This window comes from Larimichthys crocea, chromosome XII (assembly GCF_000972845.2).
Source record: "Larimichthys crocea isolate SSNF chromosome XII, L_crocea_2.0, whole genome shotgun sequence".
Lineage (NCBI taxonomy): Eukaryota > Metazoa > Chordata > Actinopteri > Sciaenidae > Larimichthys > Larimichthys crocea.
This window is the reverse complement of record NC_040022.1, coordinates 1478937-1505629: the sequence shown is the minus strand read 5'-3', so window position 1 is coordinate 1505629 and position 26693 is coordinate 1478937. Positions and strand designations below refer to the sequence as shown.

Below are 26693 nucleotides of genomic sequence, written 5' to 3'. Positions count from 1 at the left end.
TTGGGGGAACCAGAAACATGCAAACGCCTGCGTAGTTACACGTCCAATATAAATAAATATATGTAACTTTATAATAAACTCTTCATGAGCTAGTTGCTCACGTCGTCTGTCTGCTGTTTGGTGCTGAGCAGGAAACATTGTGGGTGTTTTTAAAACTGCTGCTTGATGAGGCTAAAAACAACTTTAAATTGTTTTTAGCCTCAACTCATCCCTTGACATTCATCCTTTACCCTTCATCCACCTATTCTTCATCCCTCTAGCCTCTTCCCTTCATCCCTCATCCCTTATGCCTTGATCATCATCCCTTCGTTCCTCGACTCTTGGCGTGCATTCATTCGTCCCTGATTGCTCGCTCTTGACCCTCATCCCTTCATTCCTATTCCCTCAACCCTCAACTTTCTTCCAAGCAGTTCGTGCACACCAAAGAAAATCTCTTGCATTCAATGTATTTAAATGAGTATACATGATGGATATACTACTTATATTTAATGCTGCATATTTTGTTTCCACACAAACCAGGGACATTTTTATTCATTCTCACGTAAGTGAATAAAAACCGACATCACAGACATGTTTTTTTGTTGACTGATTTATTACAGTATAGAAATCGCTCACTGCTGACACAATCTACAAAAAAAACTCATATCATTCGTCTTGAAAAATCATCACTGTTCAATCAATACTGGACAGATGCATCAAATCTAGTGAAGCGTGGACGTTCGCTTTAGAAATATCTCAAAGTTACATAATTATTGTTTTTTTTAAGACATCGATAGAAATGTGTAAAAATCTCACAGAGTGATAAAAAAATATCTCATTATGCTCAAAATGTGAACCGAGCTGTCACAAAGTAAGGACGGTATAAGTTACTCATAATAAACTAGTTCACATTTAATAAAAGATGGTATCACGTATATGGACAAAGTGTGGATACACATTTTAAGAGTTGGAATTTATGTCGGAAATGTAAAAATATACATGACATTTGATATATATATATACATACATTATAAGAGAATCCACTTTAAAACACAGTTCTTTCCAGTTTAAAGCCATCAGAAATAATTTTTAAAAAAGGAGTTTCAGGTTAGAAATAATTTCAGGAAGAAAGCAATGACTTATTTTGGGGTTATTATACCTTGTTAAAGGGCTGTGCCGTGTAATCTGTTCGATATATTTAACGTTTGATCTCTAAAGAGCTATCGGCAAGGTCAACTAGAGATAAACGATGAACTGATTGTCAGGCTGGTTTTTAACGTGGCTGGTCCCGTTGTCTTCCGAAACAGAAGACACTTTAATGTTTTAAACGTTAGTATGAGGGCGTGTTCAGACAGGATCCGGCGCTGTTGCGTGAACGCAGGTTTTTCCATTGATTTGAATGGAGGTAGTGTGTTTCCCGGCCAAAAAATGCAGCGATACGCGGCGGAGAAGTTGAGCTGGATCCATCTTTTATCACGCAGTGTGGCCGCCAACTATCCAGGTTGTTTCATGGACTAAACTCTGATACTCTTACCTGTTGTGTTCTGGCTTTGTTTATTTCATGTAGCCAGCTTCTAAATCTGAGTCTGACTCACAAATTTCTGCTGCAAAATAGAGACACGAAGACGTTTAATTTGGTTTGTCCGATGAAAGAGCAAGCAGTGGTTGAGCGACTTAGACAGTGAATGAGAGTGAGGGAGCGCATCATCAATAACGCCAGCGAAATTAAAAGTTATTTTCTTTCAGCACAAATAGACACACCACCGCACAACGCCCGGCTCCTGTCTGAAAGCGTCCAAAACCTTTAGAAGACACATAAGCAAACAGCGTTTTAGGTCATTTAACTCATTCACAGGCACCAAACTGACCACACACACATAAAGGATACAAACACACATTTTCAACATGATCCAGTTTTCTTCATCGCCATATGCATCTTTCTTGTTAGTAGCACATTATACATACAGTATATCTGGATTATGATAACATGAAGAGTAATAAGAGGAAGAATACTATATTTTACAGATCCAGTAGTTAAACTGATCGTTTAGTGTCTTTCTGGTATCTCTTTGTAAGAATCACTATAAAATCTGTGTGTATGTGTGTTGGTGTGTGTGTTTTTGAGGTGAGGTGCCCTATAGGTTGCTGAAGAGTTCATTTTTCTTGGTCCAGTCCATGGGCGGAGCTCTCTTGTTGGAGCGTTTCTGGTGGGCGAGCTCTTTGACCTGCTGCAGGGACAGATTCAGCGCTGGGATGGTGTCCATGTTCAAACCCTGGATAATAATAATAATAATAATTAAAAAACAGGATGATCAACACATTTCTGTGACATGTTTAATGTTTAGTTAAAGATTGTTGTGCTTCCTGTTACGTACTTCATGTGGGGTGTTTGTGGGCGGGGTTGTGAGCGAGGTGTTGGACGAGGCGTTGGATGGAGAAGGACTGACAGATAGCTTAGAGTCCCTCTGCTCCTCTTTGGCCGCTCTACCATTCACCTGAGGACACAAACACTCATCAACATCACCTTATACAGACTGATAAACCATTAAATGTGACAACATTATGAACATTTTGCCATGAGTCACATTTCAACAAGTGTGATTTGGGTTTTTCTTCAGCTTTTGTACAGTATCAGGCCTCGCCACAAGGAGGCAGCCTTGGATTGAGGTTTCTGAACACATCTCTTGACACAATAAGTTAAAAAAAAGGAAAATAATGTGAAACTTAAGTAAAAACAACCTAAAAACAGAGTAAAACCAATTAACGTCAAGTTCTGAGTTTCATTCCTGGCAATTTGACTGTCAAACATGTGATTTATTGAGCTAAAAAGAGGTATTTAATACATGTAAAGGGTGAGAAGGTCATGGGCTCAACAAAAACGAGAGTGGTGAAGGGTGAAATGTGCTGCAAAGGTTGCAGGATGGTGCATTTAAAGCTCCTGCAGCCCACAGTGTCAGTATCAATATTGGTATCCGAACATAAGCCAGTAAAACCTACTCCATACTCAAGCCCACTCCAACCCACCAACCAGCCTTCAAAGACGACTTCTCCCTGACCTCTCGCACCACCTCCCCCTCCCCGTCAGCTCTTCAACCTTTTAACCAGCGCCTGTTACGCAACAATACGTGGAACACAACTTCCCTGCTACACATACTGTCCCCGAGTAACGGGAAGCCCGGGTCAGGCTTCACTTTGCATATTTGGCCCAACGCCCAAGCAGAAGGCAGCCACAATTGGCACGGTAATTTTCTTTTATAGTTTGTGTGCTGGTGTCTTCATCATGAAGAATCATCTCATCCACGCTGATTTACATGAAAGTCCACCTGGGAACTTGACGCTCCGGTAACATGAGAGACCCTCAGAAAAGCATTCCTGTGATGACTCTAACAAGGAGAGGTTAAACAAGCATGCACACTCAAAGAGTTTGTGTTTTCGTAGGAATATCTGTACAGTGAATATAAAACAACAGACGGCAGCTGTTTAGCTTAGCTTAGCACAAAGACCAGAGGTTAAACAGTTAGTCTGGCCCAGTCCAAAGGGATAGACAAAACCTCCAAAGCTCACTGATTAACTTCTTATTAGTGTTTAGTATACACACACACAAAAAAAAGCAAAGTGTAGCAATAATTCAGCGTTTCATGGGGGCGTTATGTACTGGACTATTTCTTGGCTGAGAGCAGTGACTTCCTGGAGAGTCTGCTGGTTGCCTAGCAACTACTCAGACCCAAGAAATACACATGAAATGGTGATTTGATGTTTTTAAAGTCGCCTTGTGTCGTTCACATGAATCAAACTGATGCTGATTGTTCATATTTGTTCACCTCAAACAGCCAATATGCCGGTCTTTATGCTAAGCTAAGCCAACCAGCTGCAGCTTGATATGACCGTACAGATGTGAGAGTCCCATCCAACTCGCCAAATAACGCAACATTAAGTCAAACTATTCTTCCAAGGCTGCGTGCCTTTTTAGGATTACGCCCAAATACTTTAATACATCAGAATTAACACAAAGCTGCTAAATTCTTCAGCTCCATTTTTTATGCTGTATACACCATCTGTCCTTGGTCAAACAAATAATTCAGCGTTAATGGAGTACTAGGTTGGGTGTGGTTTTCCACATAGCGTTAACAATGAACACCAGAAGGTTTACACAATCACAGGAAAGCCCGTTCAGCGCACGTCTCTGTGACTAATAACTCACTTCAGCAGCCGCTTGAATTCTCTGATGTGGCAAACCACACCTGAGAAAACTCTGCAAGTTACTTGGAAAACATTTGACCTTGGACTGCTGGGCTGGGTGTGCTACATAAGGAGCTACAGAGTATTCAACGCAGAAGATTGAACTTGAACTTTCCAGGGAACGAGAAGAGACTGACACACACTTCCAGCTTTCGAATGGAACTAAATCAAATGAGAGCTCTCGTGATGTATCTTGTGCTGGTGGATCTTACCTTCTCCTCCATGCCTCCATTAATGACAGGCTCAGGCAGCGGACCTGTAGGCATGAGAAGAATCTGTCATTAGTCTCCAATAAAAACTCTTTGTCGTGTCACGATAGCTTCAGTCCTGCATCATCAGAGCAGAGCTCCACTCTGCAAGATCAAGAGTCTTTCTGCAGCTCACCTTTCATTCCTACCAACACCTACTCTATTACATAGCACAGGTATGAGCAGATCATCTATTATTCACATGTGGTTCATCTTCTATGAGATGGTCCTCCTGAATGCATCCCTCTACATGTCAGATAGCTGTGCTGGAACATTTCCCTTCGGCCCTTTCCTCATAAAAACACAGTTTTCTGCAGACAGACATCACCACAGAGGTTGGACACCTCCCTTACCTTCCATTCTTCGGATCCTTCGCACGGCTGATAAGTGTCTTTAAGCTAATGATGATTATTACAGCAGATAGCAGCTGCTCCTCCTTCAGGGTTAATCTGAGTTTTGAGTTCCTCCTCGGGTCTTTATGTTTGTGTGTTTGTGTGTCCCTGACTCTGAGAGGAGCCCCTCCAAGTCCCCAATCCAGCTCCAGCTCCAGCCTGAGAGCCCACTTGGAGTGAGCGCCTTGGAAACCAAACAAAGCTGCTGGCCAGCCGAGTGTGTATGTGTGTGTGTGTGCGTGTGTGTGTGTGTGTGTGTTGAAGTTAAGAGTCAGTGTAGGCAGGTGTCCTCTGAGTGGGCAGCATGTGAAGTGCAGGCAGTTACCTGGGAAACACCTCACAGGAATCTGTCCTTTAACGGAGGTTTCAAATTATTAAACATAATCGCTCGTCGCCCGCGTTCTTACTGATAAATTAAATGAATCAAACTGCAAACACGTGTAACATCTCAAATATTGAGAAATATCAACTTCCTCTGCATCCTCTCCACCGCTGTGCACCGTCTGTTGCCATGCCAACAGCTGGCAGTACTATGATTACATGAGGGGGTCTCATGCTGCAAAGTGGCACTTATTTGGCCAACAGAGACAGAAATACACTCATGGCCACCTCCCTGAGGATCTGACAGCCCTCAAACTCGAGAAACCAAATCACACACTGTACTAGAGCTCCCCCTAGGGGCTGTGGTAGATAGCGCAGGGCCTGAAGTGCCTCAGAGCAAGGTGGCGAATCGTTACCGGAGGGAAAGAGGGCAAAGAGATGATCACTTATTGAGCTTTTTATTGAAGAAAAAAGTTGTTTTTTTTGACAACTGAGACAAACTCTGTATACTCTCCCCACTATGATGGAGGAGGCTAACCGGGCTACAGAGTAGCATAACAGAGGCTGAACTGACTCACTGGTAACTCGGGTTTCAACTTGTGAGAGCGGACAGGAGAGCAAAGACCAATTTCTGTGAATTTCCCAATGTGTGGGATCAATAACGTCTGTCTTATCTCATCTTATTCATGCATCCAACTAGCATTTTGTTACAAAACCGTGGAGGGAAACTAGCACCACCGATAAATGCCGGTAAAATATGAAAGTTTCTGTTCGATTCTAGACACGAAATGAGGATTTAGTGTAAATAAAGTCACTGTTCATCCAGGGAAGATGCATGTGCAGGGTGTCGAAGACTTGATGATAGAACAAAAAGGTCAAACTAGACATCCTGAAGCTCTAGTGGACTCCTTGTGGTGTCTGGCAGTGTCCAGGTCCAGTTTGACCTTTCGGCTCTATCATCGATGTCCATTTTTCCATCCTTTCTAACAAAGGAGACAGGGAATGATACACAGCAAAGGAAATGTGCTGCAGGAAGGACTCATGTGGAGTCTACTCTACCAGAGTATTTTTCTTATCCGCCTTGTACATTGTGAGCCGCTGTGTGGGATCAAAAGTCTATTTAATCTAATCTTAATTATTTGTTGTAATATTAAACTTCTCTGAGAGAGAGAGGTCTGCGTTAAGCCTTCCCTCTTCACAAACGCAGACACTCAATCCGACTCTGATCTGTCTGATCTGATCTATTTGTGTCTAAAAGATTAACTTTCACCACAGGCCATCGACATGAGGTAGTGGTGAGGGCAGGAAACGCCTCTGTCTCCGTCTGTGTCTGTGTTTCTTGGCAGAGAAAACATCCACGAAGGACAGAGCGACTCAAAAGAAAAGCCAAGAAACTCCTTCGTCGTCTCACCGGTGATGTGGTCCGAGGTCGGGGCCACACGGCATCTCTTGAAGAAGGCGTCTGTGTCGGGGTCCACCACCAGCAGACGGACCACGTTCCCGCCGACTTTAATGGCGGCAACTACTTCTGAATGTGTCTTCCCTTCCACGGACACGCCGTTCACCTGAAAAACAGATAATTATACATTTTTTTAAACATTAAAACAAGATGTTTCTTTTTTGTCTTTGTTCCCACGCAGAAGTGAACAAACTGTTTTTGTTTTATCTCTATCAGGATTTCTTTTTCAGTATTATCTCTTTGTCTGCCAGGGCAGGAAATCCTGTGTGTCCTCACACAAAGACACGCACGCACGCACACATTCCTCGGCTAACTTACAAAACAATCCTCAAAAGCATCAAAATTATGATTTTCTGTCCTTTAAATCAACTTTTTTATCCGCCTTGTTTACATGTTTTGTGGCGTTTGAATGTGTGACAGCTGTACTTTAACTCTCTGCTATACAGTAACTCAACATGTCAGGTGGCTCCCGCCCACACCAGCTGAGACTTCTGGGATGAAATCACCATGGGAAAGCATGTTAGAAATGTCTCGAAGGGTGTGTGTGTGTGTGTGTGAGTGAGTGTGTTTAGGTCCTCTGTGGGACTGCATGTGTAAGCCAGTCCCACAGAGGAAGCTGGACAATAGCTGCTTGGCCAGTAACAGCAGTAACAATGGCTGTCCGCTCCCCACAAAGCCCCGCTCCTCAGTGGGTGGTGTGGCTGTCTGGAGGCCCTCTGGGGGACTAGAAACCCCTCACAAGACCTCAAACTCTCTGCTACTTTTAATCCATCTGTCCTCTTTCTCTACCCTTGTTCTTCTCTGTTACCATAGGGAGTGAGTGAAGGCGTGTACGGCGCTCTGATTCGACTACATGTGCACAAAAATGTAATTCACAGATGAGTCAGAGACTTTTATTGTGAGATGCTGGCTTAAAATAAACGGGGGTAGGGTGTATGATATTAAAACCACATGGTTTTATGGTTGTAATATCTATTTAAGGACAATAAGGATACATGAGGACACACTGTGCTGTGAAAACTGTGATTTTTAGCCCCACAAAATCAATTTTTATCAAACATTTTAATCGCTTGTATGACACAGAGTTTATTTTAAGAATTCTACGTTGCAGCCACACTTATATGAAGTGGAAATTAAAGGAATCTACTCTGTAATTTTACATATTTATTTGTTTTTATGCTTCTCTGTAAGCCGCTGTATACTGGACGGTGGTCAGAGCAGACCCCAGACCAGTTAAGAAGCTGATTATTCATGTTACAGTCCTCTGAGGGGGGATTTAAGACCCCACACAGCGGCTGTTAGTTCACTTCACATTCCTCGGATGACACAGTTAACTTTGGGGAAAGAGTCCAGAGACCACCTGCATAACCGGAGAATATTTTCTAATGTGCAACAGTCAGATTACTTTTCCTGCAGCGGAGGAGGAAGAGATCATTTACTTAAGTAAAAGCATTAAAGGTCCAGTGTGTAAGATTTGTGGGGTCTTTTTATGTTTTCATCACTGTACAATCACCTGAAGGTGAGAGCGGCGTGAGGAGATTGCAATGTCACATGTAAATGTGACATGTAAATGTAACATGTGACATGTAAATTTAATGTAAAGACAGGATTGTACTATTGGTTAGTTGTTGGTTGAGGTGAAGCTGTGATTATTATTATTATAGATTAATCTGAATATTTTAGTCATTTAACTGATTGTTTGGTTTGTAAAAATTCTTACAATAGTGAGAAATGCCGTGACACCTTCACAACACTTGTGCTGCCCAAATCTCAAAATTAAATTAATAATTAATTCATTTGGATTTTTTTTAAATAATTAAAAGGAAAGCAGAAAATCTTTAAATTTGTATGATTTCAATAATTTTTAAAATAATTTCCAATTAAGTGTCCATCGATTAATCACCGAATCACTTCAGCTTCATTTGTACATTTTCACCTTTTGTGAATTTGTAACTAGTAGCTGTCAAATAACTGTGGTGAACTAAAAGTGAGAAGTGATACTCAAGCAGCGAAGTACAGTATTTAACATACTTGGTTACTTCTGTTTTTTGATTTCACATATCTGCAATCTTTTTGTGTTTTTTTTAGGTGTTTTGTTTCACAATGACAAACAGAAATAAACCTTTAGTATGAAGTCTGTGGGTGACGTCACGGATATAATGTGCATGTTTTATACTTTCAGTTGTTTTATGTTAGTGAATGCAACAGATAAATAGTGATCCTTAAATTAGAGTCCCTTACAGGCCATATCTGTTTTCAGGTAGAGAAGCTTTTTTTTACAAGAAAAGTCCTGTTTGACATTTTGGGAAATGTTCACTCCCTCTTCAGCATAGCTCTGTTTCCAAATGAAACATAACACCTAGCTTGTCCCGACCTTAGCTCAATATTTAACATGTTACATCTAGTTTATTTAATCCTTACAAAAAAGTGTCAAACCAGTTGCCTGGCAACCAGTGGAGACTTCAGGAAGTGACTGCGCAAGAAAATAGTCCAGCACCTACACTCGGTTTTTTGCATGAATTAAACAAATGGGTTAAGTGTATGAAGTGAGCTTTGGAGGTGCTGGTAGACAGGTGTGATGACTTTGTACAGAGCCATGCTAACTGTTTCCATCTGTTTCCAGTCTTTATGCTAAGCTACGCTAACTGGCTGCGGCCTCAGAGTGGTGTCAATCTTCTCATCTGACTGTCAGCGTTAAAGCAAATAAGTGTATTTCCCGAGATGTCAAAATATTCCTTTAAACTCCTGTCACAGTTGCTTTTTTCCCCACATGTCTGCGATACTCTTGTTTTGTTTTTTGGGCGTATTGTTCTACAAAAATAAACGCTTTCTCCAGATCGTCTCGTGGCTCTTCATTTTTCACCACCGCATTTTAAAATTAACTTTTTATATGAAGCCACTCCCTCAATCTGGTTACTTTTGTATTTAATCCAGAAACAGTTTAGGGTGTCTTGATATTTATTTTGAGATTTAGCCTCCAAGGTTACATCACACCAAATAAAAATGAATTAGCGTAGCCTCAACCTGGGTTTTTTTTTCTATTAGAAAATGAACAGACCCAATCAATCGCTGCACCATTCTTCTTTATTTTTATCCCTGCAGGCTGCCTGGAGCGGAAGTATGGCAGACTAATCAGGATACACTCTTTGGATGGATATTTTTGTGTCGCTTCTCATAAAGATTAGCTGAAAAGTCAGTTTCCTTAAAACTGCCAAGGACTTGCATTAATGCTTGTTACATAAGACCAAAATCTGGCAGCCTGTTCGAGGAGTTTCTAACTCACCAGAACATTAATAAGTTTTATAAATGTCCCCTCTCCTGCTGAGTATGCTTATTAAAAAGTACCTGTACTATCCTGTCCTTGGGCTGCAGGCCTGCCCTCTCTGCTGGAGAGTCCTCATCCACAGCTCGGATGTACTGACCCGGCCGCGCCCGCTCACTGTGCAGGTTGAAGCCATACCCGTTGGACCCTCGCTGGATCACGCAGAGACGTGGTCGCAGTTCAGTACACACCTCCTGGAAGAGGCCAGAGGAGAGAGAGAGAGAAAGTGTCAACACACTCGATGTGACATCCATCATCAGACCAAAACTTTACCATACCTCCGACATGGTTGTCTCTTCAGGAAGTACGAGCGGCACAAAGATTACGGAGAGCTCCTGTGATTCGTTAACCATGAATATAAAGCCGAGGTTGAACATACAGGTGGCTGCTGCATGCTGATGTGTTGTGCAGTGTGTTTTTGACAATCATGAGTAAACTCGAGGCTGTTTGGAGTCACGTGGAGTCCAAACAGCTCGCCAGGAAGGAAGAGGGTCTCTGAGGCATGTGATTGGAGGTCTGCTGGGAAAGGTTTGTGGAGAATTTGGGGAGGGGCGGGGGGAAGGCAGCCGGAGGCAGTCAGCTTGACTCGACTATGGCCTTGTCGGCTTTTGAGGAAGGGACCAAGTTCCGGTGTGGTTCGGGAGCCCTGCTCTCTGCAGGCTCCGACGAGGACAATGGAAGCTGGGCGTTGACCTCTGACCACCGTCTCCCCCCCATCACCCCATCACGTCCAGTCCCGCTCTGGGATGGCAGGAAGAGTTAGAGCTGTATTGTCATCCAGGAAGAAACTGGAGGACAAACCAAGAAACTCCCTTCCGTTGTATGGATGAAGCAGTTTCTTTATTTAGTGGAGGGGTCTTTAATGGTTTGGAGTTAAATACAAGAGAGACTGGTCAGGATAGTCTTTGTCACAGTGACAAAATGTGACCTGACACTCCCTCCACATCACTCCCTGTTTGCTCCCGCCTTCTGTCAACCGAACACTCGAAGACAATGAACAGCTTCTATAAATAAGTCAGCGTGAATGACTCACTTTCTACATAAAACAGGCAGGAGGCTAATTGATTAAAGCTACGTCAAATCATCGGTGGACATAAATTAAAGGAGACTGTCTGACTCGACATTTTCTCTCACGTCCCTGCTTTATGTAACATAACTGTTTCGAGCTAACACCCCGCCCACCTCTGCCAAGAACCGACTGTTTTCTTCTTCTCAGTAAAGCACCTGAAGAAAAACAACATGATGGGTCACCTTTTCCAGGAATTACAGATAAGAAGCGCGAGCAGGTGAAGGGTTTTATCACCAGTTACAAGGAAGAAACAATCAATGTCAACAATGTAAACTTTTTACAAGAAAGTGACTCAGGATGAGAGTCAAACTGTGAATTTTCATTTCCAAGAAATCGTGTGATGTGACAACAGTGAACTGCACGCAACATCACTTGTGTTTATGAATCCAGCCAGTGAAAGAGGGACTTAGGTAACAGGTTTTATGCAAGCGGAAACCTCTGCGGCTGTAAAGTGAACTTCACAGCAGAAATAAACATGTTTACAGCCTGGTACAAAAAACAGTTTTGGTCTCTGTAGCTAATTTCCCCGTTCATGACAACTGTGCTGAGGCTGAATTTATATATAACTCACCTATTCAAATTATATTAAGACTTAAAATTATCGATTTCAATTTTCTCATCTATCTGTCAGCGTTAAAGCGAATAAGTGTGTTTCTCAGGATGTGAAAGTATTCCTTTAAACTCCTGTCACTTCTCCAGAGGTCCTTTCGCATAACGTCTACACGTCTTGAACAAAAACATCAGATGTGACACATTAAATGCAACGTGTGTGTGTTCTCATCAGGGATGCAGATTGGGCTCTTTGTGCTCATCCCTGCTGATCCTGATAAGAGCTCTACATCATAATGGTAACTGATTACACAAAAACGCCTTTGATTGCACGTCCTTCACATTCACTCAAGTGTTACACCCAAATCTCAAATAAAACGACCTTTTTTTTTAACGAGTTCTTTCAAAGTACAGACTGTCTCTTCTCTCTTTTCTTTTGGTACACGGTTAGTTTAAACAACTAACAAATGTTTCAGTGTTTCTTATGACTGAGCTTCCCTCCTTTGAACTCATGAAAAAAACTTCTATCTTCACCATGAATCAGATTATTGCAACAGTTTAGGGATCTTTAGGTGTCTTGTGCTGGACACTGAGTGTCATCAACACACACTTGCAGCCTTGGCATCAGACTCCCCGACACTCATCAGGCACTCTGCTTGACGTTGGTTGTCCCTTTGCAGGGAGAGAGAGGGCTGAGAGAGGCTCTGGCAGAGACAACAGAGGAGGGTTTGTATCTGAGAGGAGTGGAGGGCCGAAGAATCTCCACGCGGGGCTGAAATCTGTGGAATCTGCTGAACACACACATGCCAGGAACCAAGGACCTGGACGACTCGAGAAATGTTGCATTGCTCGTGTTACGTGTTAACAACAATGTTGCGACAGAACATGAACACAGCTGTCTGAAGCTTGTGGTTAAAACGGAGCGATGTGAGCCGAGTACAACTAAATATTTGCGTCTCTTGGCCTTTGGAAGATTTGTATACTTCCTCTCAGACTCTTTATGTTGTTTAGAGTACTACCCAGTCCCTAAATCATCCACAAGCACCACGCGATAAGGAAGGAAAAGCCATCGACTTCCTCAGATTTAGTTTGTGGCATTTAGTTCAACATCATCTCATCTGTCACATCTGAATCACACTCACACTGATAACCTCATATTTCTGACTGAGTATCACGTTTTCTATTGTGTGAGATGTTCCTGTTGGCCCAGAAAAATAGTGAACGCACTCTGTCTGTGACACAAACTTTCCTTTTAGAAGGGAAGTGTTGAACAGGAACTGTTGACACATCTTCCCTCAATATGCTTCCTTCTGTGCTGGCTCAATTTCCTGACATGAAAGAGAAATCGATATACAAAAAACACACCCAAATATATATATATGCAAAAAAAAAAAACATGTCATGCATCAACAAAAACGCTGGGCAGCGTGACCACGAGGCAAATCTGAACTCACCCATCATAAGCATGAGATATGACTCTGAAACCGTGAAAAAAGCTGAATATGAGGGAGGAAAACCAACAATTCAATGTTTTACAGCATCTCATGTGCCAGATTGTTTCTTCATTGAGATGAGTAATTTCTTGGAGTCTATGCTGGTTGCCTGGCAACTGCTCACAGCCAAAAAATCCACCCTCTAAAATGGGTGAATTGTTGTTTTTTACACTTTTTTCTTCATACAAAAGAGATATAAAGCATTAATTAGTGACAATGGTTATGGCCATATTTCTATATTTGGAAACCTACGAGTGACGTCACTCTTTAAAAACATAATAACTCCTAACACTGGACCTTTAAGTCCTCATTTTAACATTTACTGGTGTATCTTTTATCCGCTGCAGACATTTTACCTCTTGTTGTTTACATTTTGAACAGCGCACGTGAGTGATAAGGCTCATCGGTTTATCACATTTATCTAATAATTGTTTTTCTCTTCATAGACAGATTGTGATGTGCTGCAAATGACTGCCTCAGTACATGTACACTGTGTCTCATGATGTTTTCTTGGAGTAGTTCTGGCTCTAAAACATTGATATAAGTTGTGGCACCTCTTTGTATCATCAGTTAATAACATGTTGTTGTTTAGCAACTGAACTGAGTGTTAACGCTGGTTTGGGTGGACACAAAGTAAAGTAACACAGGGCAGTCCAAATGTTGAAAGCAGAGTTGCGTCATATTTGTTTCCACTTGTGTCTATTGAATCAGCTTCACTGCTGCTGCTGTTTTTTCAGAGCCTCTCTGCTGCTCAGACTTCAGATGGCTTTGAATACCAATCACTCCAAAACAAAACCGGGACCAGTGTTAATATTCTCAAAACACACTTCTCACACAGCCACCTCGTAAATCTCACTTCATCTGCCGCTCCGGCACAGTTGTTGTTTCTCTGTGTGTTTTTAAGCGTTTGCAGGTTCCACACCCAGACTTTGTTTTAGACTCGTAGAAGCTGCGAAAACCGAGAGATAAGATACTTGAGTTCAACTCTGAGGCCTCTGATGCAGCTGCAGGCAGCAGGCTTCATGAGTGCGTGGAGCTGCTCTTAGTTACTGAGTTACTGAATTCCTAAAATCCTATAAATAATAATTTGTGGAAAATCTTTGCTGTCTGGAATGTAACTGTGAATATTTGAGCTTTTTAAGCTTTGAAAACAGTTTTTACAGCTCAGAGATCACACGTGTTTTCATCAAAGGAGTTTAGTAACGAGGGATGACATTACAAATTATTCTTTTTAAAGCAAAACATGGCAAGAGCATGCTGTCTACAGAATGCTGTCTATATCTCCATAGGATAGCTAGAAGCTCTCTGAACTGAGTCAGACAATGATCCATGTACATTAGTGTCAGATTAGCCTGAATTATGTTGATTTCAACGGTTAAAATGGCTGAAATATCTTTATGTAGGCCAGTGTCCTTCACATGGAAACATGAAGGACAGCCTTGTTATTGATAGTTTACCAACTGAGGGGGACTTAAGCAGCAGAGCTACCGCTTACCCTCATCAGGGTTGTGGGGGTTTGAGCCAAACCCAGCAGGCTTTGGGCGAGAGGCAGGCACACCCTGGAGAAGTTGCCAGCTCATCACAGGGCACACAGAGACAAACATGCTCACATTGACACCTACGGGTAATTTAGAGTTACCTATTAACCTGTTAAGTTCATGTCTTTGGACTGTGGGAGGAAGCAGTTTCTCGTCTGTTGTTCCCCGTTGGTGGAATCAGTTCCTACCAGATCAGGGCCGTCCCTCTCTACCTTCAAAAAGATCCAGCTCTTCAGAAAGCACCTCCTCTTCAACACTACCAACAATTGGACATGCTAAATCTATCTTTGAGTAATACTTATTGCTGCACTAACATGACCATTGTCGCACTGTAGCTTGATTGTTTTCCATTTTGTAAGTCGCTTTGGACAAAAGCGTCAAAGAGAGCAAACTCAGACATGGAGAGAACATGCAAACTTCACACGGAAAGGCCGAACCAGGAACCTTCCTGTTGTGAGGCGACAGTGGTAACCACAGCACCAAGGTGCGGCCCAGGTTTTGGGTCATGAAACATCACCGAAAGGTGAGTGTTTGAAAAGCCAGATTGATTTCCACCTTTCAAACCCTCTCAGGGAGTGTTAAAAAAGCAACCAACCACCTCCATAATAACCATGCATCATGTTTATCACCCGCTGCCACCCTCTGACCCAGCCACTGTAGATTTGCATCTGTCAGGCTCTCCTGCTGACTCTCTCTGACAGGGGAGCGCTGTAGCTGCGAGCGATTCAGCCTCTGCCACTCTGGCCTGCCAGTTACTTCATATTTTCCTCACACTTGGCCAGCGGACTGATGTGTAACTACAGGCCTTTACTAAAGGAGCACACATACAGTCTTAGGCATGTGTCATTCCTCTGTGACTCAACTACTCTTTTTGTTTCACCCTGGAAAAAAAGAAGACTCTATAATTACATAAACATCTCACTGACGAGTCTTGCAAATCGTCAACTGAAACCTGTCACGCTCAGCTGATCTGTGTATGCAGATACAACCTCCAAATCAGCCTCCACCCTTCACCGTCGCCGCAGAGTTCAACCTCTTTGATCAGCATAAAGAATAACCACTGAAGCGACACCCAGCCAGGCACTGCGGTCACTCAGTGACACGACCAAGCGTTGGCCTCCCCTTCCTCGTTCCTTGTGATTGTCATGTGTAGTTTTCTTTTGGCGGAGATTAACGGGCTCAAGGGCAGACTTAATAAATGTTTGATGTAAACCTGGTGCCTTTTTAACCAGCACAGCACACGTTTTGTCCTCTTTGAGCGTGCAGAGTGCACCACTCTCTCAGAGCAGGATGGGGGTGTTGGATTTCAAGCTGGACCATTGAACCAGCTGCGAGGCAGGCGGAGGGGGGAACAAAGCACCCTACTGTCCCCCCACCCAACCCCAGTCCATTTGAGGATGGGACAAACCGGCTCTACAAAAGACACCAAAGAAAAGTTTTGCAGAGGGTTCCCGTTACAATAGACTCTTTAGGGGGAAGTCCTGAAAATAGAAAAGTAACGTCAGTCATCACAGCAGGGAAACAGGCGCTGATAAGACCAAATGGAGAGGTTTGATTACCACAGAGAGGCCTCGGCAAAATGCCTTTTCTCAAGGGTCTTCTGCAGCCTCCATCTTCAGTTTGTCTACATGCAGCCAACCACAAACCAGAGTCAACAAGTTTTATCTCCTCGACCAGTCTTCCTGTCTCTGACCCTCCACCCTTCAGACCTGAAACCAGCACTAGCTCCACACAGCAAGTCCTGCAGAGTCTGATTTATTAAAACTGCAGTAACTGACTCTTCAGTGGACTCTGACCTGAGTTCAGGAGTTTCTACATTTTTCCACAATCCCCACTTGTTGTTGTGTGCAGCTGTTAGTGTAGCATGTAGGTGGCAGGAAACAATGAAGCCTTACTACTGAAGAGAAAGTCGTGCCCTTTACTTGTATTATTGAGGCTACTCTTACTGGAAACATGTGTGTCTAATCTGCGTCCCAGTGCAAGTAAAATGTGAGGTAATGAGTTGATGGTTTGTTTGTCTCTGGATAAAAACATCTGAACATAATGGCTGCTCATCTACTGTATGTTTTTTAAGCTGGTATGTTTACAGGTACCTTTACCATCTTACTTTAATATTCTAATATTTGCTTTATTAGCACCAAACGCAAAGTACAGCTGAGGCTGATGGGATTGTCACGCTCACATTGAGAAGAGTCTACAACCATACTAGCAGCTGAGACGCAGTGATGATTTGAGCTAATCTGCTAATCTCTTGGCCACGTGTGTCCGTGATCTCATTCTTTTGGTCACTACCCAAAGCTCATGACCGTAGGTGAGGTTTGGAACATAGATACTGGAAAATCGAGAGTTTTGTCCTTCTCCATCTCACACTCTGTTTTTACTAGTTACTAGTGAATAAGATCCAAAGACACTTGAACTCCCTCGTGTGGGGAAGCAACTAACTCCCAACCCGAAGGTAGCTTTCCACCTTCCACTAAACTAAATCACAGATTGTTGACTTACAATCTTAAGTATTTTCTTACCGTTCCTTAGTTTAGTACCATTCAGTGTTCATAAATAAAACCAACAATATACATTCATTTGGTCCGTCTTGGTTGTCTCTGTGTCGTACGATGGGAAGGGAGGTGTACAGCTAGGGGTGAGTCTATTTCAAGGCAAGCAGCGAGTCATTTCCCACCCCACTCCCGGCTCCCACCGGCAGGGCGAGGCCCTCCGGCTCATTGTCCGACCAGGGGTGGTGAACCTTCAGCAGAATGTAGAGGGAAATGGAATGTGGCATTGTAGAGTCCACGTCCAGAATCCCATGGGACCCAATCAGCAACTAACCCCCCCGCAACCCCACCACCAACAACCATCCGCCACCCACCCACACAGACAGACAGGGTTCAGGTTCCACCCCTGGCCTGGGCCACGCTGGTCTTGACCGTGGGGACGGGACAGTGGTGCTGTTGTTTGGACTGACGTCACTGAGAAGTTTCAACAAGTGGCACGAGCTGCAAAGACGAACATTATTTGATCCGGTCTTAATCGATAGAGCGTGATGTTTGACGAGAGGAGGCCGAACTGTACCCTTCATTACAATTTAAACAATGGTACACAAAGCAAGAACTTGGTTGTCCTTTAAGACTCTCATGAAATTACAATGTCTTGGTTGCAGACCTTTGATGAATGTCTTCCCCACTCGTCTCTCTCCCCTTGTTTCCTGTCAGTGCTCCACTGTCTACCAATAAAAAGACAAAAAACTGCCCCCAACATACTTCAAAAATGAACTTTGGCACTCACAGTTTCTCTTAAGTATGTTTCCATCGTTTTTCATGCTCCCCTCGCCCCTTTCCTAAACAGATATTGTACGTGACCATCTTGCAAAACACAGCTGGTTATCTTTTTGTTATCAACGTTTGGTTGATAGTATTGTATCATGAGTTATTCTGAAATTCCCACCCAGAATACACACAAAACAGAAACGGACCAGAGAAGTGTGTCAACGTTTAAAGACTGCCAGTGTCTCGTGGTGGTGGCTAAAACACAACCTGAACACGTAGTGATAACAAAACAGCATGTGAGAGCGTGGTTTTGTTTATCTTAGTATAGACTCATTGTTACTCTGTGTTAATGTATCTGTGCTACATAATTATAGAGCATATATATCTATATATATAACATGTAATAAAATAAAAAACCTGATAAATCACAATCAACCTTTGACATCACCCTTTAAATCCAATAATTGGCCTTTTCCACTCAGTGTTTTGGGACTCATTAACTTCCTCTGTTCACACATCACACCTGCTGATCACCTGAGATTACACTCTTACGCCAAAAATCTAATCCTGAATTGAAAACACAGTGGAGCCGTCCCTCCATATCTTATCATGAGGACCATTTCCCCCGGGACACACTGCCCAACAATCAACAAAGAGCACGAGAGGGAACTCCCAAACTTTCTCTCACACACACATACACACACCAGCCAACACATGCACATACATTAATGTGAAAACGCCCACACAGAACAAATATAAATCGCATGCAGAGCAAACGTCAAGCAACTGCGTGCTGCTTGGACTGAATGAATCATGGGAGGACATCTGATCCTGTTGGACAAACACAATGACAGCATTACCTCAACAGAGCAGGGACAATACCTGGATCTGTCACAGTGACTTCAATGATGATGAAACCGACAAATACTGTTTGCTTTGAGCCATGATTCAACGTCTGTTTCATATTTTAGATTCTGTTTTTATTGCTGCTGCTTTCACTCAGTCGTGGTGAGACAGTTTCTCTAACCTTCACGCTGGAGTTTACCGTCCTGCTATGAGCTGCTGGGGGTGGGAGAAGAGGATCAAGACAACAGGGTGGTGGACAACAATGACAGGAAACAAGCACAAACGTCCAAGACTCCCACAGACAGCAGCAGGCAGCCAGAAAACACACCCCTAAAACCATCCTGGCTCAAATACTTAGTCTAGGTGTGGCTATTTCTGCCTCTAATGCACGACAAATAATCAGCGAACACTGATGTTTATTCTATAAACAGAGAGTCTATTCCTGAAGGCATTACATCAATAGACGTGATAAAAGTTGAAGGTGAACTCACACAGATAGGATGTAAAGTAGCTGAATAAATCCTCTAAATGTTCAGTAAATGTCATGGATGTGACAACATGATTAACTTCAGGTGACACACACAAAGCGAACTACACTAAAGCCAGTTAAAAGGACCATTGTCATGCACTGAAGGCCGTACAACACTGTGCATACAAATATAGCCTGAATCCTCCCACACAACAGCTCGAGGATGATTTGTTTAGGGAAAACACGTCGTCCCGTTCAATTAAAGGACCTCGCTCTCTCCCCATGTACAAAGTCAGGCATGTGTGGTGAAAGCAGTGGGAGACTTGAAGCTCTTTAATAAGCACGTTTTATGTGAATGTGCAGATTAGAGGAGAGGCACGTCGGCATGAAGTCGCCCTCCTTTTTGTCTCATTCCTCGAGTTTGCTGGAAGTCGACACACTCTGAGAATCACACCTTCTTCAGAGACATCACACACTCTTACAAACAGCAGATCTCATCAAGCCGCGGCCGATTTCATCTGACACGAGCGCCCTTCCTCTCCTGTAATTAGTGTTTAAACACGGTCTTATGTAAGCAACCATTCAGGAAGACTCCCAAATAATATAAAAAACACTTCTCACCCTCACACTCTGCCTCGCTCGCTTCAGCCTGTATGAATCACTGTAGAAACAGCGAGAGCTCTGTGGTGACGCAGATACATTTTAATGTGTTCTGCATTAAATAAACACTCATTTTATGGAGTTTGACATCGACAGATGTAGTAGAATCACCTGTTTTTCATTACAGCTGAAACAACTAATCTGTGAGTTGTCATTAATCAAGGATAAATTACAAACATGAGCTGTTTCCACCCTCTCAAACATGAGATTTTCTCTGCTTTATATTATTGTTAATGACATGTCTTTGTGTTTTGGACTGCTGGCAGGACAAAATAAGAAATCTGGAGTTGCCTTTTGTGATTCAGATGTTTTAAAGACTCAACAATTAAGCAGATTAAAGGACGGGCTCACATTTTTACAACACCAGTCAGACACCCATATGTACAGTGAAGCAGTGAAGTTTTTCTTGCCAAGCAGCAAAGTGCCAAAAACGGCAGTTCCTCAAATGTCCACTTGAGGTTGGCTACAGAATGAGTCAGTCTCAATGTTGAAATGTCCAACTTCACAGCAGAAATAAACATGTTTACAGCCTGGTACAAAAGACAGTTTTGGTCTCTATAGCTAATTTCCTCGATCCTGACAACTGTACTGATGGAGATTTTTTATATAACTCACCTGTTCAAATTATATTAAGGCTTAAATTTCTGCATAATTAAAAGCATGGACGCTTTGTTTGACATTAGGGTGCCCTTACAGGTGGCTTATTTGAGCAACCAGAGGTCATTCAGCCCAAGAGGCCGGACTGCCAAGATGGCCACAGATTTTGAGCTTCAAAACTGTGCACATCACGGACACGACGTCCATTCTTTGTACTGTCAGTGTTGTAAAATGCCAACAGGAATCTGTGTGATTATGTGCACAGCACATAATAAAAATCACTTATCTAAGGCTTGACCTCGTGTTTGTAATCAAACAGTTAGCATAAGCTCGACCCAGTCGACCCTCTTCTCAGGAGCCTTTTTTTTTTTTCTCAATGGAGTTTGCAGGCAGTTTAATATGAACAATCAATACAACTGTTGATGTGGATATAGCAGGCGTCACCACACTCTGAGCTCTCTCAAAACTGCTCTGTACATGACGCTGTAATCCTTCATCCTGTTCATACTGGCCATTAAAAAATCATTTCCTAATGTGCCTTCAGTGCAAACCTCCGCTGCATGTCTCTCTCCTTACCCTCCTGTCACTCTACAAAAGGTTCAAAATCTCAAAAATCTTAACAAAAATGTGAAGCTATTCTTCAATCTGTAATGAACCAAGGGAATCATTTTTTGATCTACAGATACCGACGACCGATCTCTTCACACTGAATTAAATGAAACCACAACACCACCTGTTTCCACAAGTTTCTGGATAAATTGACGGACGTACATTTGCAATGCTATCTGAGCGAGAGAGCATCCGCTGTTACTTCACTGCACTCCACAAAGGCTGAGTAAAAATTTTACCGCCTGGTAAACAAAATGTCGACCTTTGGAACCGAGTGTTTTGTCTCCACGCTGACGACAGCGCCGAGCTCCATGTTTTTTGACCTGCTCGTTCCATTTTTTCACACCTCCTCTGCGTTGTCTCACTTTTTTTTTTTTTGCTGCCTACCTCCATCTTCACACACACACACACACGCACACACACACAGATCATCAGCATAACCATGGCAACACTGAGCAGCGAGGCTCCTCTTGTTTCCGGAGAAGGCGTTGCTCTCTCGAACCCTCTTTTGTGTCACTTCAAAGACGAAGGCCAGACAAGGCGGAGTACGGACGTCAGTGTGACCTGTGTGTGTGTGTGTGTGTGTCTACCAAGGCTGTACATGAGTGTGTTTGTGCTCTGTGTGTGTGTGTTATTGGCCTGGTACAGGAATGCCGGACAGGATGTAGGAAGAAAATTCCACAAAGAGCCGAGCCAATGCGAAAAACATACCCTGAGGTGCCTCTGACTGTAACATAGAGACACAGCAGACTCTAAACTGCATCCCTCGAGTCTAATTTACACTCTCACACACTCTGCTGAGTCATCTGTCCCTTAGTAACTTCTTCAGCCTGTGAAAAATCTTGGTTTTCTACACACTGAGCCTTTGTATGAAGAAAAAAGTCCCAGCTCTTAAGTATGATTCGTGGTCTAAATGTCAAACTCTGCGAGGCTGCTTTGAAATTACAAATCCAAGTCCTGAGAATGAGTTTGTTCGGAGTGCTATTGTTTGTTTCGACACACGCTTCCCTCTGGGTTGCGTGCCAGCGCGAGTTGTGCCGCCACAGCTCCATTAGGCCATCTGTGGAGAGTATCGAGAGTAAACACGGGAACAATCGCTGTATATTCCTCGGACAAACAACATAACCCGGCGGTGCTCGAGTGCTGTGCACAAACGTGAGCTCTGCGAGGGGGAAACGTCTCTTTTAAATACCTGAAACATAACTCTGAAAAGGCCCCACATGCGCTGTTATTATTACAAAGAAGACGAGGTGAGGAAGCAGCTGAGAGGCTCAGCAGAGCTTCAGTGATCACAATGTGAGATCTCAGTTTCCTTTGAACAGCTGGGTTCATGTAAGGAGAGCGAGCGAGCAACATCAGTGTCAACCTTGACATCTTTTCCTTTCTCACAAATGAATGTTAAAATCTCTGAGAAAATAAAAATATCAATTCAACTGGAGCTGAAACAGCATTTTTGATAATGAATTCATCTTTTCAGTCTAAATTTCTCTAATTCCAGCTTCTAAAAATGTGACTATTGTCCAGTTTTATTTGTCTTCTATGATGTTATGCTGAATGTATTTGAGTTTTGGACCGTTGGTTTGACAAATCACCACATTCGAAGACATCGCCTTGGACAATTTATGGACAAGAATGATGGATGTAGAATCCATATATTAATCAATAATGAAGCTAATTGTTACTTGTAGCTTTAATTTGAAGTGAAATGCAGCTCAAGCTCAGACAATCTGTCAGATAATTGATTAGACTCTCAGCAGACGATTCATCTGGAACTATTTTGGTAATTAATAAGATGTTTAGGGTGTTCATTCAAAAAAAGAAATCTGAATATTTGTGTGAAGGCGTCCTGCTTTTGTCTGTTTTACATCATTATAAAGTGAATACCTTTGAGTTTTGAACACAGAATAATAATAATAATAACAGAACAGATGCCATGCAACATTAATTTGCTTTTCAGCATTAAGTGAGACGAGGTACTATTTGTGTCTGCGCGTTAAATGTGAATCTACATCGAGCTGCAGGTTAGCTTAGCTTAGCACAAAGACTGGAAATAGAGGGAAACAGCTAGCCTGGCTCTGTCCAAAACAACTATCTTGTTTGTTTAATCCATACATGTGGTTTTATGAGCGCATGCAGTAACTGTTGTTTCATCTACATCATCTAACTCGCAGAAAGAAGGCCGATCCAAACTCTAACTCCTAAACTTTTTGACCTCTCTGACCTCCCGTCTGCTCCACGGATCATCACAAACACCCTGAGCATGTAGAAAAGCTTAAACTGGAACTTATTATTCAGTTTGCCGTTAAATGAGATGCACTAGACGACATGTTTACAGAGAAAGACCACAGCGGGGTCTTCTCTGCGTCTTTGTTTGTGATGGCTGCTCGCTCTCTCTCTCCTTCTTCTTCTTCTTCCCACCTACAGCAAAGACAGAAAACAGCCTCGGGGGTAAACATCCAAGATGCAGTGAGGGGGCACAGATGTTCCAGACTGGAGGGACCCTCTTAAGCTCGAGTGTTTTTTAATGAGTTCACATGCACAGACCAGAGCAACAAGTGGCCACTGCGGAGGCCACAATGTTTTACAGACAAAGATCAAAGGTTGGAGAAATTCATCTAGAGACAGATTTCTGAGGGATTTTGGGGACTCTTAAGTATTTCCTGTTGTTTGTTGTGGACGGTTGTGCAATGTCAGATATGTGCTGTGGTTGCTTTTCTTGCAGCTGACTTCATACTGAAGCGGTGGCACCTCTGTAATAACAGAGAGGGTCAAACTGGAGGGGTCACCTGGTTGTTTGCCCTCTCGCCCACAGCTCATGCCCAGCCTGATAACCCTGCCCACGGGCTGGAGCAGCTGACAGAGCCCCTGTTGTGGTGCGTTCAGGTGTCTGTAAAGTAAAGGCTCACCTTCTCAGAGTTGATGCTCAGCTTCTTCTCGACGTGCCCGTGGATTTCTCCGTTACTCTCCGGCACTGGTGTGGACTCCCTGGGTGTCTCCTCCTCCTCTTTCTCCTCCTCCACCTCCACCTCCACCTCTTCCCTCTTTTCCTTCTCGTCCTCCTCCTCTTCCTCCTCCTCCTGCTGCTGCTGCTCCTTTCTCACCACCACCTCCTCTTCCTCCACCATCTCCTCCTCCTCCTCCTCTTCTTCTTCATCGAAAGGTAGCGGGACACCGTCGGCCACATACTCCTGCAGACACTTCATGTTGTGCTTCTTCAGCAGCTGCTCCGTGTCCGGGTCCACCACTATGAGCTCCAGCCGGCCCACGGTGGCGCGTATCCGGGACACGACCTGCTGGTGGCTCTCGTTCTCCACGTCCTCCCCGTTCACGAACACCAGCCGGTCTCCGGCGCGGAGCCCCGAGGTTTCAGCCGGGCTGTCGGGCTCTACTAACCGGATGAACTGGCCCGTCTTACCTTTCTCCCCGTGGAGGTGAAAGCCGTAGCCGTTGTCCCCCTTCTCCAGCGTGCAGAGCCGGGGGCGCAGATACTGGCTTTTGCTCGGCATGGTGCTCTCAACCTGTTGCTGGTTTTTAAAAGTGGAAATGAGTTGCTCGGGATGCTGCTGCGCGAGGAGGGGAGTGTGTGAATGAGTGGTACCCTTCAAAAAAAAAAAAAAAAAAACCAAACACATACAACCCTCCGCCCTCTTTGGGGAGATTAGTCCGTGGGAAACAGTCCTGGTCCTGGTTCTGGTCCTGGTGCTCTGGTGCTGGTGTTTGTCCCACTTCCACAGACTCCAGGTCTGATTTGATCTCTCCTCCTCCTCTTCTGCTGCTGCGGGCCCTGACCCTTTGCGGGGACTGAGTGAAGTCACGCAGCAGCAGCAGCAGCAGTCGCTCCTCTTTCACAGTCAAAAGTAGGAAAGCCACTCAGGAAGAGGGAGGTGCGTTCACGGAACAGCCCAGCTGGCCGCCTCATGGAGTGGAGGAGTAAACACGCAGAGCGAGGCGGTCCAGGAGAAACACACGATGAAGATGAGGAGCAAAGATGAAGAACAAGAGACTTATTTTTGTTTATTCCCCTTATAATTTTCACATGTTTACATCATTTTTGTCTTAAATATTATTTATTCTCACTGTTTAACTTCAGTTTTTTGTGCTATATATGTGTAAATATCATAAATATCATAAAATATGCTGTTTTTACTGTATATACTGTCCTATACACCCACCTCATGTACATAAAGCACATTTACTTTTATTTATTCTCTCTCTAATTTCACATTTTATCACAGTTTCCATAATTTTTGTGAATATTTTGTCTTAAATATTATTTATTCCCGCATTTTAACTTCAGTTTTTGTGCTATATATGTGTAAATATCATAAAATATGCTGTTTTTACTGTATTTACTGTCCTATCCACCCACTTCAAAGCACATTTACTTTTATTTATTCCCTCTCTAATTCCACATTTTATCACAGTTTCCATCATTTTTTTGAATATTTTGTCCTAAATATGATTTATTCCCACCGTTTAACTTCAGTTTTTGTGCTATATATGTGTAAATATCATAAATATCAAACTTCAGTTTTTGTGCTATATATGTGTAAATATCATAAATATCATAATATATGCTGTTTTTACTATATATACTGTCCTATCCACACACTTCAAAGCACATTTACTTTTATTTATTCCCTCTCTAATTTCACATTTGATCACAGTTTCCATCATTTTTGTAAATATTTTGTCTTAAATATGATTTATTCCCACGGTTTAACTTCAGTTTTTGTGCTTTAAGCATGCAGTTGCTGATTGCACACTCCTGGTCTCTCCCTCTTTTTTCTTCTGTGAGGGAGAAACTATGGGTGGACACTATCTAGAGCCAGTGTGTTTAGTTTGTCCATTCAGGGCTGCTGTAGAAACATGGTGGACCCGCGGAAGAGGATCGCGGCATCTGCAGATATAAAGGCTTCATTCTAAGGTAACAAATTATTTTCAGGTGATTATTCACTAATGAAAACATAGTTATTAATATTATAATCAGTTTCTAGAGGCAGCTTAATATTACACACTGGACCTTTAATGTATGTTTACTATTGAGATTGTAGTTCACAGCAGTGTTAAACACTATGCAGTCCAGTTTAACACTACTGCAAACCACAACCTCATCAGTAAACATAACAGTTACATTCATACCTCTCTAAAAAGGCCTTTAGTCAATAATTTTATATATATTACTGTTTAAATATGATAATTTTTATGTATTTATTGAACTCATTATTATTGTGGTTGTGTGTGGCACTTTGTAATTGTGTTTTAAAAGGTGCAATAAAAATAAAGTTTATTATTATTATAGTATAATTATTATTATTAAAGTAGATTTTATTGCTGGATCACACTGGATTGTATAAGTCTACCTAAGGAAGTGTACCTATAAATCGACATATGTATATATATTAGCAACATGATGTTATATTTAAAAAAACTCTTTTACAGCTTTATACTCTTCCATTCTGTCCATTTCCTCTCCTGCTGTCACACTCATTTATCTGATCTGTATCATTTTCCATCACCATAAACCAGAAGTCTTTTCTTGAGTCTATATAGGATGTTTATGCACTGCCTCTAATGATTAATATGCACAAATTAGCATTAATATGTGCATCATTTTGGAGCTGTCCACTGATTTGAGTG

The 26693-nt window shown here is 42.7% G+C and overlaps 1 protein-coding gene across 1 annotated transcript; it reads right to left on the bottom strand.

Moving 5' to 3' along the window:
- Positions 1 to 573: 573 nt before the first annotated feature.
- On the bottom strand, positions 574 to 24953 carry nherf1b (NHERF family PDZ scaffold protein 1b). Its single transcript, XM_027285361.1, has 6 exons — positions 23960 to 24953; positions 9984 to 10154; positions 6591 to 6744; positions 4431 to 4474; positions 2355 to 2474; positions 574 to 2252 (listed from the first exon to the last, which is right to left on the bottom strand). The coding sequence occupies exons 1-6, from the start codon at positions 24683 to 24685 to the stop codon at positions 2115 to 2117; spliced, it is 1353 nt and encodes a 450-aa protein (XP_027141162.1). The 5' UTR covers positions 24686 to 24953; the 3' UTR covers positions 574 to 2114.
- Positions 24954 to 26693: the final 1740 nt, after the last annotated feature.